Source organism: Tasmannia lanceolata, unplaced genomic scaffold (genome assembly GCF_043159265.1).
Source record: "Tasmannia lanceolata isolate RefF3 unplaced genomic scaffold, GAP_Taslan_0.1 ptg000002l, whole genome shotgun sequence".
NCBI lineage: Eukaryota > Viridiplantae > Streptophyta > Magnoliopsida > Canellales > Winteraceae > Tasmannia > Tasmannia lanceolata.
The window spans coordinates 28,548,682-28,567,476 of NW_027518679.1; the positions used below are offsets into that span (position 1 = coordinate 28,548,682).

Here is an 18,795-nt window from a genome sequence, read left to right on the forward strand (position 1 = left end):
AATGGTCCCTAGCAAATCTCTATTTCGAATTGGAGCTTTCTGGGTTCTATTTATATTGTACAGATTAGGACTTTTTGCCATGTTTGGCCACCATGAAAAAATATTCCCTGAAATATTTGTCGAGGTGAGAGACAGCCTGGATATGGAGGGATTTGAGAGGGTGGGGGTGAGGGAGCATGAAAAGATCCTAAAAAACTCGGAAAACAACGGTATGGCCTGCACCATAGGATGATCCAAACCGTCCATTAGATGGGCCATAGCCTGAATAGGTTGTCCCCCAAAAATTATTTCCATAGGTTGATTCTAACCCTCAATCTATAGAGGGTTAGGATCAACCCTCTAACATCCAGATTGGAGGAATACGATCAGCGTATGGAAATGGCTTTTGGGGCACAACCTATTTAGGCTGTGGCCCATCTAATGGACGGTTTGGATCATCCTATGGTGCGGGCCATACCTACTTTTATTAAAATGAGGAGTGCCCTCATCAAAATACAGTAGTGCTGATAACAGTTCCCAAAATTAATTCTAAATATCTTCATTGGCACTATCCAATGGATATGAATACGAGTCCAATGGACATGGTACGGATCCAACTGTTGTGCTTAAATCCTGCCCATTAACGATGGGATCCTTTGGATCCATCGTTCCATCTTGGTCTTAGTAATAACACTACACTAAGGGCCTGTCTGGATACTATGAAAAAATATTCCATGGAATAATAGTGAGGCCAGTTGTGAGAGATGGAGGGGGGAGCATGAGGAGTATATGGAAAATTACGGAATTTTTTTTTTTTTGATGCCCTCCCCTCCTCCCACCGTGTAAAGACCCCTCATAAACATGCTCAAATGAACAAAAATATGAAACAGATTTCTCATGCTCTCTCCATAGGACCCTTGAATCAGCTTGCTATGTAACTTCATAGGTAATCCCTTAAAACAATTTTAACAACCCCTCTTAAGGGAACCAATCAGATGGTTGAGAATCTTCTATTGGAGTAAAATTTGCACCATTGATCATCCATGGTGGGGTCAGGAAAGAAGGCCAACAGTGATTATCTAACTACCCATACACATTAAAGAACAGATTGTTTCTTGAAAAGAAGTTGAAGCAAATACCAAAACCAACCAACTTCAACTAAAACAAATGCAGTGAAAGCCATGTACAGGAAAAATGATTTGCTTTTCCTATTTTTGTAATTTCAACTAAATTTTCTGATCACCCCTTTGAAGTTAGAAGAAACCTCATGAAATCTCACCTGTTTCAAAGTTTCAGGCAAGATGGATACATAGCAACTTTGCATGCCCTTTTTGTACTTTCTATCAGATTCCTGGGAGAATGTACATTTCAAGAGTATAAAAAGGGCTGAGTGTATGAATTTACAGAGCCTATCTTACCAGTTCATATGAAGATGGTACATCATGCAATGGATGGCCTTTTAAGTTTCTTTCCATGATCCTTTGTGCTAGAGAAACCTGCTTCCCAACTACAAACACAAATGCCTTTCCCTTACCTCCAGCACCCCTAGCAGTTCTTCCAACACGGCGGACATACTCACTTGGATCCCGTGGGAAATCAAAGAGGACCACATGATCCACGTTAGTGAAGTCAATACCTCGTGATGCTCTGAAACAAAAGTTTTGAGCAAGTCAGTCACAACTCTTGAATGTTTTTTTTTTTTAAGTTTTGGTGTTTTCATCCACAATAATAAGACACATTAATCTACGAAAAGATTATTTGGATGCGGAGAGCATTTCGAAAGGAATGGAAAAATGAACAAAAGGAGCAACTCCATCAAGCTAAATTAGTAAATTAACAATTTGTAATAAATCAAATATCATATGCCTCCACTTAGTCACCGGCAAAAATCAAACACAGACACAAAAGAGAGCTAAGGATTTGGGTTAGAGTGAAATCCATCAGTTGTTTTTGATGTACTACAATATCATATTAAGGTTGGTAAAGTGGAAACATGTGTGAAGGATAGACCAACCAAAGGTTGTTAAAGCCTATGCAAAGAGCTAAGATGTGAATTGCTCATAACCCAGAATTGGACCGGTTATATAAGCCAAGAATGCTCTTGGATCAGAGGGCAATCATTCAGTAGCGGGTAAGGGAAACGCTATTGTTCCCAGGCAAAGTTTTTACACATAAGAGGCACATCCTTAATAACAAAGTGACTCTATTTTAGTTGTCAGATTCTATATGAGTCTATATAATGTTTTAAGTCGTAGGGAATTCTTTGGGGGGAATTAAGGTTAGACGCTGATTCTCCTACTGTGGATAAACCCCAGGCTAGATGGCTTCCACCTCCCCAAATTGTCTTAAATTTCGATAGTAGCTCAAGAGGTAACAAGGCATGCTAGTATTAGTAAAATGTATGAATGAAAAGGGTGAGGTCATTAAATGATTCTATAGTCCAATTGGTGTAGCAGACTCCCATGAAATTAAAGTCAACGCAGTTCTTGCAGATTTCTGTATTTTCAAAAAGGAGCTATGCAGTTCTCTTTGTGTAAAACTAAAAGGAGATCACACTAAAGTGAAGACTGTGGGTTTCATTGTAAACCTTAGGCTTGAAGACTTCTATCGCCATCTTACATACAGATGGCCAGAGTTGCCAACTAGCCGTGGATTCTTTAACTAGACGGGGAGTTGGTAGATAAGCTTTAAGTATCTAGAATGTGCTCCCCTCATGGTTTTAAATTTTCATAGAAACTAACACGAAATGAGCAACATGTTTCTATTTCCATCCCCACCAAAACCATAAGTATACTACTAGTATACTATACCAATATGTGTTACATAATTATATTTATATGAATTACACGTGAAATGTGTCATACGTATAATGTATACATATTTATATGATTACATGCGAAATGTGATATGTACTGACTTATCAAACATGCACGACAGTGCATGTCAATAGGTGTTCGATGTTTTTTTTTTATGACGTACAGGTGTCCCCACGCCACTTTGTAAAGTGGGACTAATTCCCTCCGGATGAGCGCAATCACCCGTAAACCACACGCATCAGGTAAGCCCAGGGGGATTCGAACTCTCGTCTCTGGGGAGCATACCCAAGACTTTAAGCTAAAGAGCCACACCTGTACGGGTTAATAGGTGTTCGATGTTATTAAACCAATATGATTATTTTGTTTATTTCACTTATGTGATGGTTTTACAGTATGAATTTCTTCTTATTCTAGCACTTCCTAAAGTTTCATCTTATTTATCCATCATTTTCATATGCTTCCATATGTCTCCATAATTTTACAAGAATTTTAGCAAATTTTTCATCTGTAACTGACACGTCTTAATTTTTCATCCGTAACTGATATGTTCTTAATTATCCAGCATTTTCATATGTTTCCATGCGTTTCCATAATTTACAGGATTTTTACCGAAATGTTCATCTAAAACTGACATGTTTCCATTTATGTCGCGACAGAAACACATTGAAACCGAAACATGAAACCTTGGCTTCTCTTCAAGTAGGGTACTGTAGTTTGATGTATTCTTCTATTTTTTGCTTTCTTGTTTGTACATTATGGTCTTGTTGGGGTCATCTAAGCCCCACTTCTCTGTATTTCTATTTCTTTTTCATAAAAAGGAAGACATGAATAAGCTATTTTTCCATTTCGGCAAAAAGGAAGACATGAATAACTGCCAAATTTTTTCTATAGTAAAAATGGTAGATTATAAAAATACCTATCAGTGCAAATCAGAAACAAAGAATCTTTAGATTGTGAATCAAGGAACTCCTTCATATTAGCAAGACGGGAATCCTGCGCTAAAGCAGCATGGAATGGCAACACTTGAATACGAACTCCTTTCCTATCAAAACGTTTTAATACATTCTCAACTTTTCTACATGTTTCTATCTGCAGAAGTAGAAGCAATAGCATCAGCATAAGCAACCAAAGTAGAAGGGAAAGAATTAGAATAAGCATCAAAGTTTAGAAAAATAATAAGGAAAATCGACCCAGTGCTAGTTTTAGCAGCTTTAATATTGAATTTGCATCATAATTTGTAAAAAACTAAAAAACGTACAGGCAGATAATCCAAAGGGGAAGATTTGGCAACAGAAGATCTATCAAGGATAAAATGAAACACAACATACTGTTTGAATTTGACCAGAACTCCAAAAATAAAAAAACAAAAACAAAATGTAATAAACTATAAGGCCCTGTTTGGGTTGCAGGAAAAACATTTCTTGGGGAAAATGTTTGAATAGAAATTTGTTTTCCTTTCCACGATTTAGAAGGAAATGATATAATTATGACTCATTTAGAAAGATATCATCACAAATTGAAGGGCCCTCTAAATAAAACTTGAACGATGCCGGTTTAAGTTACCTTTTCATGTGTTGTAATCAAACAATTGAAAATCAGAAAAGTTACAGAAATTTTTTTTGTTTCCAAACTTTCAAAAAAAGTCCTGCAATCCAAACAAAGTGTAAAAAAGATATATCTAAGAAAATGAGGAATGGAATTTAAGATGCATTTTTTGGTGAAAGGCTGATTATTTGAGATATCAAAGGGATATCTAAAAAAAAAGGGAATGGAATCTTGGATAGGTACCACGTAAGTTCCAAACAACACAAGGGAAAAATTGTTATCTTCATTAAGTGTTCATTTGTAATTCTTTGTTGTTCTTTTACCTTTTCTACTAAACTTAAATATAGTCAACTCAAATCTGCCGAGCCTAAACTTCTGATAGAAAACCATAACTGATTACACAAGTTGGTACATAATCTACTGACAAACCTTATTGCAAAAAACAATAGTTTTAGGAACTGGATTTTCCTCCACAAGTTGCAGTAGAGCAGATCTTTTATTGATGAAAGCTGTATCTGGGGATCTCTCCTCTCCATCGCCTCCACTACAATCTACAAGAACCTGCATGTGTAACCGTAAAGTCAAAACCAGTTACAGTTTTAAATCAATCACATCAAACAGCAAATGTCCATACTCCCAAGTCTATGAAGCATCTCTTACTGTATCACAGAAGGGTCATGCTAGGCCAAAACTTATACTTAATTTCATTAACGTTTTAAGTTTTAACATGTCAATCATGCTGACTAGGCCTACATGACGTGTTAAAACTTTTTTATATTTTACCATTTAAAAAAAAAAAGACATGTCAGCATGATGATTTAGATAACACCTAAATTTATTTACTCATTTAGTTCCTTTAGTGTTATAACTATGTACAATTTTTTTATACAGCTCTAACATACCTCAAATTAAAAATATTTATTGATCTAAATTATATGAATTAATATCTGCCTATATTATTGTATAATGACACTGGTAAGGCTAAAAACATCCTCAGAAATGAATAACGAAACATTGGATGAACCAACCTCTTCAAGGCCAGAGCTTGTCCGATGCATGCCGGGTCCCATGACAACTTCACAGTCAGGAAACAATTCAACAAGCTTGTTGTAGATGTCCACTGGTAAAGTTGCAGTGGCAAAAAGATATTGAGTGGTTACGGGTGCAGAATTAATTAAGTTTTGCAACACTTGTTTGAAGCCTTCATCGCCAAAGAGTATATCTACCTCATCAAACACAACACTACAGCATATAGAGTAATACGCATGTTAGTATCTCATAAGGTACTTCTCATTGTATAGTAACCTGTGATAGAATGAAATTACTAAACTGACTAAAAAAGTAATTATTGATAATATCATTAAAAAGTAATTATTGATAAGCATGTCATTTTCTCAGTAATTTTAATTTTGAAAATAAATTAGTCAGAAGCACCATAACTATAGAAAGGAAGTCTTTCCCCCTGTCTACAAAAATTAAGAGGTTCATTTTGGAGTTTATGAACCACCAGATTTCTTATCCCCCCTTGGATATCGTTGATGGAATAGATGGGAAACATATATGTTCAGTTGGGGACCCACGCTATAACTGGGTGGGTTCCCATCACGTTATTCCATCAACAGGAACCAAGAAGGCCAAATATAATTTGGTGGTCTGGCAGACCACCCTCCTTTAACCCTTTGAAAATTGGCCTAGGGATAATGGAAGCATCATGGGGTGACCTGTTAACTAAAACCGAGCACCAAGTAGACGTGACACATCTGCTGATCCATCCCATCCATCTTTCTCCAAAGCCTACTTTACTCGTGATGTGATTCAAACAACTCCATTCAACTCTATCAAAGGCCTTTTCCATGTTAACTTTTCACAAAACCCCTTTCTCCCCACTTCTATGGTAGTCACACATTCAGTGGCCTAGCTAACCTTGCTTTTCTTCCTATTACAATGCCTACATAAATCTTCATTTTGTGAAAATGACAGTTAAAGCATTAAGCAAATGAAATCTCCTATCTGGGGTAGCTTATTTCACCAACATAAGCAAAGGAAATCTCCTATGTGGTACCTTTGTGTCCAATAAGATGTTTCATCTGTAAGTGGCAACCATATCATTAAAAATCTTACGATGAAATCAGTCAACTCTCATTATATACAAAGCTAACAAAAATTTTTATAACCTTGTAGAGGATGCTCTATAAGAACCATATTGTAATCTCTGTGAACTGTTCCATCATTGGATCATGACCATAGTTTTGATTTTTTATTCTTCAGCAGTAAAAAAATTGAAACTGTAATTAAAGACCAATGATAGCACCAGTCACACTAAACGACATAATGTACATTCCCCAAGGTTGCTCATGGAGTAATTCAAAACCACATATGAGTGTGCCAGTCAGAGAAAAGACAAAAAAAGTTGGTAAAGAAAAAAGATAGCTAATCCTATTTTTAGAGACAATTAACAAGGAAACACTACTATGACCATTCAAAAAAAAAAAAAAAAACCAAGGAAACACATTATTGAAAGAAAATAATTTTCATTACATACCTTGCTGAACCAAAGAACTTACGCATTTTCATGTGGTTAAGCTTTTACATCAGGAAGAAGCAAGAATAGCTGACTGAGATGTTCAAGGGGCACATGAAAGTATATAGCAATGTCAAATCGCACGTTTACATACATTAAATGGATATTGATACTGGTAACCTATGGCAAGGGATAGGGTCCAAGATCCCTAAACCCCAAAACCTTAGCATACAGGTAACGCAAGGATCCAATCTGTTTTTTTTGGGTGCATGGCCAGGGATCCTTAAAACCTAGGATATGGGGATACATTTTCTAATACTATACTATTGTCATTGCCAATTTTAAAGTTCTAATCCATCTAATAATAATAGAAAATCATGAAGAGGTAACGAAAGCCAACTAGGGGTGCAACTTGGATAGGGTAAAGATAACTGTAAATGCCAAGAAATGTTTGATGTTGGTTCTGGGACTTCTTCCCTTGATGCAGCCATCTCCTTGTATAGTCTCCTTATGCAGTTTTTCCCAACAACAACTTCCTCTTTGAACATGTCACCACTATTTGTAACTCCACTTTGCACATGTCACCGCTACTTGTAACTTCCACTTTGCACATGTCACCACTGCTTGTAACTTCCACTTTGCACATGTCACCACTACTTATAACTTCCACTTTGAACAGGTCACCACATTTGAAAATAACCACCAACATTCATCTATTGGTGTATGATTGCTCAAGAAATTCAAAAAATGGCTGTAAACAGGATGACACTTCCAAACCCTTGATCCTTTCACTACTTCCAAAATATAATTAATTCTTGATTCAATAATAGTTAGGGAACGTCAGAAACTTTCTACCCACAATTTGATATTGGTAACCCTAACCAATTGATACATTGAAAGACACTTGGTGAGTTGCTAGCACTTTCTTATCATTGTCATGTGAACCTGTCGCACTTGTTCATGACCCTAAGGATATTTGGTGTATTTCAATCCTATAAGTCTATAACATGGTCATAGTCTTATTTGGGAAGGTAAAATGTGGCATTAGTTTCAGTTCTTCTGGAATTTCCAGTGATGCAAGTTCACTTTCATTTCTGCACTGAGACCAAGGCTACTCATTTTATGAGTGATACCACTTTAGGATGAAATAATATTTCATTTCTGCACTGAGTCTAAGAGCTATTTCATTTTATGAGTGATACCACTTTAGGATGAAATAATACTATCCTCAGAAGAGTGAAAGTTGTGTTGTTTTGTGAAACTAATATATAACTTCCCACTTGTAAAATTGAAGCCTCAAAATTTACAACAGTAAAGCTCACGAAATGTTAGTAAATCAGAATCACAAAAGTTATGGTTTCAATGACGGAAATATTTAGCATCTGGGAATGATTGCAAAGTAGTGTGGGATAGGGAACAAATTTATATTCTCATGTTCTTTTGATCTTTCAAAAAGTATAGCATAATTTCATTTGGGATGAATTTTTTAGTCAGCCAATGACATTAATAGATAGAAGGATGCAGAAAGAAGGTAATGTGACAACCAACTTCAATATGTAACAGTGTATCACAAACCTTTAGCTTTAGGTTACATTTTATCTTGTCTAAAACTGGAACTACAAGATCATGCAGTTGTTGCTAATTGGGATACCTTACCATTTAAGGTTGGTCAATTGCAAAAAGCCTTCTTGAAGTAGGTATTTGAAACGACCAGGTGTTGCTATAAGAACATCTAAGCTCTCCTGAAGGTTTTCCAATTGAGTTTTCTGTCGAAAACCACCAGTTGCCACCATAGACCTGAACGGGACCCCAAATTTTGCTATGGAGCGGCAATTATTTAACAGCTGCAGAAGTTAAAGGTATTGCATGAGATAAAAGCAATCTAAAGGCATCATGCATGGTCCATATGAATGAAGTTAGCTAAAAAAAAAAAAACCCAACAATTTAGCTTCTACATTTCAGTCCAGAAGTACGACAAAGACACAGAGTGTGCAATATCTTTAACAGTTCACAAATTATTTACCTAAATCGTTTTTGCACTCTTGTTAGGGAATGTTATTCATATATTATTACACTACTGAAATGTTCTTAACATTTTCAAAATTGCCCTGGATCATCCTTACAATTTTGAGAACCTATAAATTTTTCCGTGCAAGTGATGATTAAAAACAGTAATCAACTTGAAAGGTAAGTCAAAAAAAAAAGTTTGAAGAAATTTATAACTGTTCGAGAGAAAATGTTCCACAGTAGATGCATTTGCAATTTTCAAGAGTGAAAGTTACATTTTTCAAAAGAATAAAAAAGAAGCAAAATAGAGGATACACAACTAAAGACTTCTATAACAAGAAAATCATTTGCTCGTAAATAACAATTTCCAAATAGAGATAATTAGAAGGAAAATTATGAAAAAAGCCATTCAAAAAAGGAAATCTATGAAAAAAATAATTATGAGAAAATAACTAATTGTGCACGGCCTACCAACCTGAGAAGCTAATTCAGCAGTTGGCACCAATACAACTACCCGAGGGCTTCCTGATGAGGATTTACCAAGTCCTTGGAGCTCTTCTTCCCTTAGACATTGTATAACTGGGGCAAGGTACGCTAATGTCTTCCCAGATCCACTTTGATCGGCTATAATGCAACTTTTTCCTTCCAAAACAGGTATATAAGACATGGCCTACAGTTATGTATTAAAACTTTCAGTCACTACTTAACTCATGCTCGCCATCAAACACTTCAACTGAGTAAGAATCATTACACACGTTAGAAAAGAAGTAATGTGGTGTGGCACAAATATATAGATCCTTGAACTAGAAATTGGAGAAGGATGACCTTTGAAGGAAAAAAAAACTATCAGAATTTTGGAGATTGTTATTGCATTTTTTTGGGAAATATATTTATTGGGTTTTAGGAAGTCCATCTTTCAAAAAAAAATGTGATATAATTTGAAGCTTCTGTAGCTTCTATTCTGAATTGAGGAGGCTTAAATTGAAGTAAGAAGGTTGAATTGGGCTAGTTTATAGTTAGAAAGTTATAGTATGAACTTATATTTTTAGAGGACATTTGGTTCTTTGGAAAGTTTCTATTTTAAAGTGTGATATTAAATTATGAATCTGAGTTAAAAAGAAGTTTATTGGTCTGTTTTAAAGCTGGAAAGTATCCAGGATTAGAAGTCCTTACTTTGGGAAGTGTTGGGGTCATATAAGGGTAAAGTATGATTGTAGGGAAATTGAAATCAAAGAAAGTTGTTTTTCCTTCTCTCTGTTGTTTCTCTTTGAGACAACACTATATCTTAATTTCCATATTTTCATTCATTGAGGGATTTTCCGATGCTACAGTGAAGGAGGCAGGCATCCTTTAGAAAATTCCATCGATCAATCAAAAGGAGTCCAACATGGAAATCAAGCCCAAATAAACCTGAGAAGTGTGGAGTTCAATTTGGAGAAAATCAGCACAGGAGAGTTTCGAGAACCAAACTTAAATGCAAAATGGAAAATGATGCCTTCGACGAAGAAGAGTTCAAATTCATCCAACACGCAATCGAAGATAAAGTAATAAAGAATTTTTCCAGAAGTCATGATTCAGACTACAATGAGTATTTGGAAGAGAAGGTGAATGATTCATGAGTTTTATAGGGCACCAAGTTTGATGAATGATGAACAAGAGGATCTATAAACAGCATTCGATGAGACAATTTATGATGAAGATATTGCTAAATCTGTGAAAGAGGATGAAGGCTACATTGATGATGGTGTCTAGTTAATAATTTTGCAGGTTACATTTGATTTCTAATTTTGATATGCAAGAATCAATTTAAATCAGTCGATTTCTCAAAGAAGATAAGGCTTTTGAACTCGGCATTCATAATGATCTCGTGACTTAACAAGAATATGCTTTTGTAAAACCCAGAATTTTTGAAGTATATGAATGGACTATTTGTGACCTGGTGGTCACGGGTTCGAGTCACGGAAACAGCCTCTCTGCAAAGCAGGGGTAAGGCTGCGTACATCTAGCCCTCCCCAGACCCCGCAATGGCGGGAGCCTCGTGCACTGGGCCGCCCTTTTTTTTTTTTTGAATGGACTATTTGTGAAGAAAGTATAAAGTTCCTATCCATGCAGGAGGATTTCTGATGATCAATTTAGAAGTAAGGGGCTGACAATTTGGAGAGATATCTTAAAGATTAAACATAAGTTTGAGGAAGGGATTAGACACAGAGCTTATTAGGGGGATAGGATAAAGTTTTGGCATGACAAATGGTGCGAGGAGTTAATTTTGGCTACAAAGTTCCCTCATTTGTATGTGGTGGCATCATATAAGGATGCCTTTTTCATGGAGTGCTTTCAGTGGGAGGGTCGGATGTCCTGAAAAATTAAGTTTAGAGTTGAAATAGATGGCATTAGTCATCTTCTGAATCTATTGGAATATGGGTACATAAAGAAATCAAGAAAAGACAAAAGGATTTGAGTCTGGAGCTCGTACGGGGTATCCATCATCGAATCCTTCTACTGCCCATCTTGACCCTCATCCTCTCTCCTCGCAGCTTGCCAGAGTGTGAAGCATTCCAGTTCCTCCTAGGGTATGCACGTTCAGATGGACTATAGTGTAAAACAAGATTCAGACGGTGGATCATTTTTGTAATTGTTAGATGCTTATCATTGATAATTGTGCCTTATGTATAGAGGAAAGAGAGTCGGTTGATCTTACATTCTTACATTGCAAGTTTGCCAAAGAGATCTGGTGTCGCATTCTTGGGAGATTTGGTTTATAGTGGGTCTTCCTTGAGCAGTTGGTAGATCTCCTAGATTGTTGGATGTTAGATCCTTAGAGGAGCAGAGGGAGGATATTATGGAGAGTTGTGCTATTGGCCTTGATATGGGCTATTTGAAAGGAAAGAAATGACAGGATATTCGGGGCATGGTTAAAATCCCACATTACTTATTCACAAAAATCATATCGCTAACCATTGCTTGGGTTAATATTCTTCTTAGTTTCAGGTTTATCTCCAGTTCCTACTTTACGGAGATGCTAGAGAGAGATATGCTACTCGGGGGAGAGCATGAAAGCTCCATCGCTGCAATGGTCTCCTCTTGATCAAAGGTGAATAAAACTAAACTTCGATGGATCAAGTCTAGGCATTCCAAGACCTGCAGATAAGAAAGATGTATTTACGGACTATCAGGGCATGACTAGGTGGGCTTTCTCTAGCCCCATTGAGATCGCAGATTCCAATGAAGCGAAGATGAGATTAGTCTTGCAGGGCATCAAATTAGTCAAGAAGAGGGAGACTCGTTCAATGAAATCAGTTGGCTGGATCGCAGCCGTACTCACCATTGGAGGTTTGATGAAATGGTAGATGAGATCCAGGAGCAAACAGCAGGCTCTCATGTTCGTTTTCACTTTTCACCATGCGGAGATCAGCCAATGATGACACGAATAGATTAGCTAGGGCATGGGTGAGCAGAGAGACTCTAGATATCTTTGATTTCCTACTCCCTTTAGGGCCTTTGTGTTTTTGCTTGTATTCCGTCTTCTGTTCCCCTTATGTTCCAACAAACTCGGCCGCAATTTCCAATCTTTATCTTAATATAGTTCTCACCATTCAGAAAGAAAGAAAGGTATAAAGTTCTATACCAAATACCTCATTCGATGTAAGGGGTTTCAACATGTTCATTTATGGACTATTTATTAAGAAATGTATAAAGTTGTATCCTAAATACCTCATTCGATGGAAGCGGTTACAACAACTTCATTCGAAAATTTTAAGATGATCCAATACAATTATCAATTTTCTAGAGTCAAATTTTCTCCAAACAAAGGGGTGTGGTTGGGAAAGGGGATTGATGCAGCGCAAACACATAAGTCCTTCAAACCATAAACTGGAAAAGGAACGATGGCCATTGAGGAAAGAAAGCTATATGAATTTTGATGATTTTTATTTGAATTTTCAGAATATTGTTTTGGTTTTAGGAAGGCTATGTTTTGGAAAAAAACGAGACTGTTCAAAGATTCTAGAGTTTATATTTAAATTGAGGGTGTATAAGTTGAAGTAGGAAGATTGAATTAGGACTGGTTCATTGATAGAAAGTTAGGAACTTAGGATATGATGTTATATTTCTAAAGGAGTTTTGTTTAGTTTTCTTTGGAGAGTTTCTATTACGAAGTGTGATTAGAATCTGAGTAGAAGTCTTTTGATCTGTTTTAGAGTTGTACGTCACCACGATTAGTAATCTTTACTTCAGAAAGTTTTGGAGTCATAGAGGGGAAAATATAATGAAACTAGGGGCAAATAGGGCTCTTTGTACTTAGTTTTGTAACCGTACGAAAATTGAAACTAACGCAAGTGGTTTTGCCTTTTCTATTTGAGACAGCATCATATCTTACTTTCCCTTCTTGTCATTTATTAAGATATAAGTGTGATTAGAATCTGAGTAGAAGTCTTTTGATCTGTTTTAAAGTTGTAAGTCACCATGATTAGATGTCTTTACTTCATAAAGTTTTGGAGTCATTAAAGGGCAAATATAATGCCCAAATAAGGGCTCTTTGTACTTTTATTTGTAACAGTACGAAAATTGAAATTAACACGAGTAGTTTCACCTTTTCTCTGAGACAACATCATATCTTACTCTCCCTTCTTGTCATTTATTATGATAGGTACTTGGTTTTGTTTTGGGTTCAATTCAAGTTTGAAGCTTGTGGTTATTATTTTATTTCTGCGGCACAATAACAATAATGAAAGAGAATAATGATTCCCTACAAAGGAATGCAAAAGGGTTTCAGTTGAACATATAGCTTAATTTGCAATTTGGTTTTAGCAGATCCAATCAAAAACCTTTATACATATAAGTGATGTATATTTTACTGAAGGGTATTATTGTAGCTACAGCATAAGATTAAAGAAAATATATCCAAGTAAGGAGTTCACTAGAAGTTTATGAATAGTATGGAAACAATACCAGATGAAGGGGAAAAAGATAAACAAAAGTATCTTAATGAAAATATAGTGGTGTTTGATGCAGGGTCAAAAGTCAAGTAGAGTAAATTAATCCCTACAGAAAATGCAATGTGCTCTCAATGTCTCAATGAATGAGAGCACATAAAATAATGAGAATGAATATCACTATCAGAGAATAAGTCGGTCAGCAAATATATGGTTAATCCATTAATCCGTGGAATAGTTACCATGCTATCACATGAGTATGTGACATGTTCTTGGAGAGAAATTTTCATAAAATGTACCTGAATATGAGAAGGACGGTGGAAAAGTTGTGCCTTCAATGATTCAATCATATCATCACCACATCCCAAATCTTTAAATGACTTCCTACTAAAAAATCCACCATCCGAGAATGGTTTCTTCCGCTGCTTTAAAAGGTTTGTTGAATCAACGGCAGTCCTCTGAGTGGAACTGGCATTACTCCATCCCCTTAAGGAGGATGCGGCTCTTGGAACAGAAACATTCAATTCAGTAACTCCTTCATGAGGTTTTGGCAACGTGACTTGGGCATTAGAAAGATCCTTGGAATTTGTTTCCCGAGTTATCTTTCTATTTTGCACAGTATCTTTTGCATCTTTTGGGCGGGCCACTCCCAACATTTTTCCCTTATATCCAAGCAAGCCCGCATTTGTCCTTCTCACAACGAATTCAACTTCTGAATCAGAAGCATCCGAGGCAACTTGTGAAGGCTCCAAATCTAGTTCCCTACCGGCATCAGCATTTTCTTTCTTAATTCCAGAGGATTTTTTAATAAGTGCTCTCACACGCTGGGCCTTTAATTTACCAAAACTTGCCGCATAGATGCTTCTATTTGATGTGGGTTTACCGCTGTTGGCAACAGCCGTGGTTGGTTTGACTCCTGTGGTATCAAAAACCTCTGCAACCTTAGGAAATGAATGCGAAAAGATAATCAGAATAACCTGAATTTACTAACACTACAGGTGACTGAAAGATAAGAAAGCTACATCTTGATGCTAATAGCCTATTAATCTACAAACACACAAGGGAAATATTCATCATTGTTTCCATACTTTCGCCTTTGCATTTCTGACTCAAAATCAAGGTTATCAGAATCACTGGCTTGACACAGGAATTATCTGAACTCAAAATCAAGGTTATCAGAATCACTGGGTGGACACAGGAATTATCCGAATCAAACAAGATATTCCAGAAAACAAGCCATAAAAAGTCATGACTTGTTCTTAAAAGAGTAGCATTAGATCGGCCATAAATAATCAGGTTTAAACAATTCCTTACGAAATCTTTTGACTTGGGCGAGTTATCTAGATTATCTGCACCGTGGGAGTGATTCTCTATTTAGGAAAAAAAAACTTCCAAGACCCTTTGGAACTATGACTTAGGCACAGATATCAACCTTCAAACAAGAAACTGAATAACAGAAAGAAATTTACGAGACTCTTGATTATTAAAGCATTATTGATTTTTGTTGCTTTTCTTTCCAATGAAGCCACTAACGAAAACGACACTGTGATGCAAAATCCTTATAAGACCTCTTGCAGTTATGAATCTTTTTCCATTGGTTTTCAAATTCACTGATTCAAAAAGATAAATAGTGATAATGCAGTTGCACAAGTCACAATTTAGCTCGCCACAGTCACGATTTCCAGGCTGAAAACCGAACGAATCGAGAGCCAGTCATCATTTCAGGAGCTTCTTATTTTTAATAGCATTGAACACTCACAATTAAATCATCTAATACGGGCTTCTCATTTTTAATAGCATTGAACACTCACAAAACAAATCACCTAAAAAATCGAACCAGCTCTCTTCAATCACCCAACACACGCACTTCACACAAATTCAAGCGAGAAGCTTAGCTTCTCAGACCAAATTATATGATTTCTATTCCAACAATTCTGTTAGAGTGTGAGAAATGAAATCTCACCATTAACTTGTTAGTGTGTTAGATTTGGCAGATTGAGTCATTTTGGTTGATTAGGCAACTAAGTAAATGTGGTAGTTAGGCAAGATTAGGATGTTTCCATTCCCATCTTTATCTTTCTAAGTTAATGTTATTACAAACCTGAATAGGTTCGCAACGTGATGGATCTTCTTAGATGGAAGATCAGCCTTTCAACCCACTTTGAGGGAAGGGTCAGTCCTTGTTCAAAGACACAATTTCTATCATAAAATTTTTCAATAATTTCAAAAAGACTACTTGTATGCAAGGTTTTAAATTTCGACAATTTCACATTATCCCTTTCTTGCAACAGATCCTGGGGAAGAAGCGTTGCTAAATTGATGCCATCAGCTATTCCATATGTGACTACGGATCGAACTGAAACAAAATACTTTTTCTTGGTAAGTGTGATCCGTTGGACGTAGATCCAATTTTTTTTTTTTTTTTTTATTCTTTTCCCGTTCCTGGTGGTATCAAGATGCCGCTGTGCTGGGAGATCTTATTTGTCTCTCCAAGAAAATGGATATCTCCAGAAAAGATTTCCAGTTCAATCCTTTTTTGTTCTCTCCACTCGGACTAATCCACCTACGTGGCTTCTTGTATTTAAAGTGATTCGTGTATAACTGCTATAACTAATAGTTATAGTCATATTCTATATACAATATATAATATATAATTATTTCATATGTATATAGTGTTAAGGTATAAAAGATTAATAACGCCTTTCTCCAAAAGCTTAAGCTTGTGGAGAAGTTGGTAAGTTAACTTGGTATCAGAGCCAAAGGTCTCGAGTTCAAACCTCCCAGATAGCAAAAATCCACATGCGATGGTTGGCCCAAAGTGGGACCACATGTGCCACGTGTTTGCCAAGTGGGCCACACGTGAGGGGGAGTGTTAAGGTATAAAAGATTAATAACGCCTTTCTCCAAAAGCTTAAGCTTGTGGAGAAGTTGGTAAGTTAACTTGGTATCAGAGCCAAAGGTCTCGAGTTCAAACCTCCCGGATAGCAAAAATCCACATGCGATGGTTGGCCCAAAGTGGGACCACATGTGCCACGTGTTTGCCAAGTGGGCCACACGTGAGGGGGAGTGTTAAGGTATAAAAGATTAATAACGCCTTTCTCTAACAGCTTAAGCTTTTGGAGGAACGGTAGTTTAACATATAGTATTATTTTGCTTTTTTTAAATTTGATTTGAATGAAAAACAAAATTCTAGTGCTAGTGACTACTGATAAATGAAATAATAAATAATAAATAATAAAATAGAAAATAATAAAAAATAAAATCAGAATTCATATTATATTAATAATTATTAATATGTTATAATAATTAATATTAATAATTATTAATAGCTAATAGCTAACTAAGATCCCAATAGTTTCCCGAATTCCTATTCACGCACTATTTCTGTTATATGAGCCCGCTTAGCTCAGAGGTTAGAGCATCGCATTTGTAATGTGATGGTCATCGGTTCGATTCCGATAGTCGGCTTTCTCTATTTTTTTTTTATCAGGATTGATCATCTTTCCTTGAGACCAAGGAATATAAGCACTGTTTTAGGGCTAATTGTAAGCAATCAAGGAATATAAGCACTGTTTTAGGGCTAATTGAGACCAAGGAATATAAGTGGGACTCATCTAAGTGTCCTATATAAGCACTGTTTTAGGGCTAATTGTAAGCAATCAAAATTAACACAAATCTCTAATTTAACAAATTCAACCAAAGCAAAGCAACATTCAAAAAATCATACCTCCTTCAAATCTACCACCATTTTTCTGATTTTTTCCCTCTGATCTACCTCTACCAGAATTCCATAACAAAACTTCCTTAGAAGGGATCTGAAAATCAGCATTTTCGTCTTCAATTCCTCCCCAAACGATGAATTTCTCGCCGGTCTCATCGTCGATCAGATGATAAGCTCCGGGAGTTCCCGTCATCTTTCGAGTATAACCGGCCTTGACGGAAAACCTCTTTTCCGGCCATTTTTTCCGGCTCAGGCGAACGGATTTTGAGCAGAAGAGTTGATGATTATGGAAAAGGGAAGAATAGGGTTGTGAGATTTTGCCATGAGAATGAGAATTTAGGTATGAGGGGAAGTGAAGAGGAGATTTTATGAGCATGATTTTGTTCTTCCTTTTTACTTGGTTACTGAACTAGGGTTTTGTACTAAAACTCTCTTGGATAAGATACTATTCTGTTTGGGAGATCATTGTTTCAAACCCCCCTCTGTAGGATTATCCGCCTCCCTTGCAACGGAATTGGGGGCAGACTTTAATGCTTTCTGACGGGATTATTCACCTCATGTAGGAATATAAATTCGCCCCGCCGGAGGGTCCTCCATTTTGACGGCAAGTCACGTTAGAAGGGTGCGAATAATCCTAGGGGGTGCGAATTTATGAGTAACCTTTCTGACGTCAAATCACGTTAACACAGTGGGCGCATAATCCTACTGGGGTGGAAAAATCATCTCCCTTCTGTATCTGTGACTTTTGAGGGGGAGTTTTTTAATCGTTTGGATTGCCTGGAATCAGGCCGTGGAATCGGTATCCTATTCCGTTTCAGGTGTTTGGTTCAAAAAAGGGCGAAAATGATGACAGACTGTTTGGATTGCAAGACCTAAGATTTTTTTAAAATTTTCCACTGTATCGGAAATGATAAATTTTAAGGCAAACACTATAAATTAGAGGTCCCAGTAAATAAAACTTAAACTAGGGTGCTGCAACGCACTTTTTTCATGTGTAATCAAACAATGGAAAAGCATGAAATTTTGGAAAAGTTTTTCGAAATCCCATTTCCCTCCCAAAAATTTCACTATATTGGTTTGGCGGCAATTTGGGAATGGATGGTATATGAGGTACAAGGTACTAAACAACCAATTATTCTTCATACCGTTTATTTATATGATTCGTCAGCCTTTTAGTGTTCACATTTGCCAATATTTTTCTTTGAAAATGCTGGGTTTAGATTGAGAAGTACTTTCTCTACAAATGCCTCTCTCTTCTCCTCCTTTTTGCAGAAG

At 36.5% G+C, this 18,795-nt stretch overlaps 1 protein-coding gene and 1 non-coding gene across 4 annotated transcripts; one reads left to right on the plus strand and one right to left on the minus strand.

Annotated features, from left to right (window-relative positions):
- Positions 1-1,115: 1,115 nt before the first annotated feature.
- On the minus strand, positions 1,116-18,190 carry LOC143855109 (DEA(D/H)-box RNA helicase family protein). Of its 3 annotated transcripts, none has more exons than XM_077365331.1 (8): positions 17,527-18,190; positions 14,099-14,733; positions 9,344-9,538; positions 8,518-8,705; positions 5,369-5,582; positions 4,770-4,901; positions 3,712-3,884; positions 1,116-1,626 (listed from the first exon to the last, which is right to left on the minus strand). In XM_077365331.1, the coding sequence occupies exons 1-8, from the start codon at positions 17,894-17,896 to the stop codon at positions 1,389-1,391; spliced, it is 2,145 nt and encodes a 714-aa protein (XP_077221446.1). In that variant the 5' UTR covers positions 17,897-18,190; the 3' UTR covers positions 1,116-1,388. The 3 variants fall into 3 exon arrangements, with proteins under 3 accessions (XP_077221446.1, XP_077221517.1, XP_077221583.1); XM_077365402.1 differs by having other exon boundaries at positions 14,099-14,715; positions 17,527-18,180; XM_077365468.1 differs by having other exon boundaries at positions 14,099-14,740; positions 17,527-17,808.
- On the plus strand, positions 17,195-17,267 carry TRNAT-UGU (transfer RNA threonine (anticodon UGU)). The gene has a single exon. It is a non-coding gene; the product is annotated as a tRNA-Thr (tRNA).
- Positions 18,191-18,795: the final 605 nt, after the last annotated feature.

Bases quoted from the DNA above. Each gene is read 5' to 3' on its own strand.
- LOC143855109 (XM_077365331.1), bottom strand. From the start codon at position 17,896: ATGCTCATAAAATCTCCTCTTCACTTCCCCTCATACCTAAATTCTCAT. The intron at 5,583-8,517 runs GTAAGGTATCCC...TATATGCTGTAG, and splicing joins CAATTGACCAACCTTAAATG to TGTTGTGTTTGATGAGGTAG. The intron at 1,627-3,711 runs GTATTTTTATAA...CTTTTGTTTCAG, and splicing joins TTTCTGATTTGCACTGATAG to AGCATCACGAGGTATTGACT.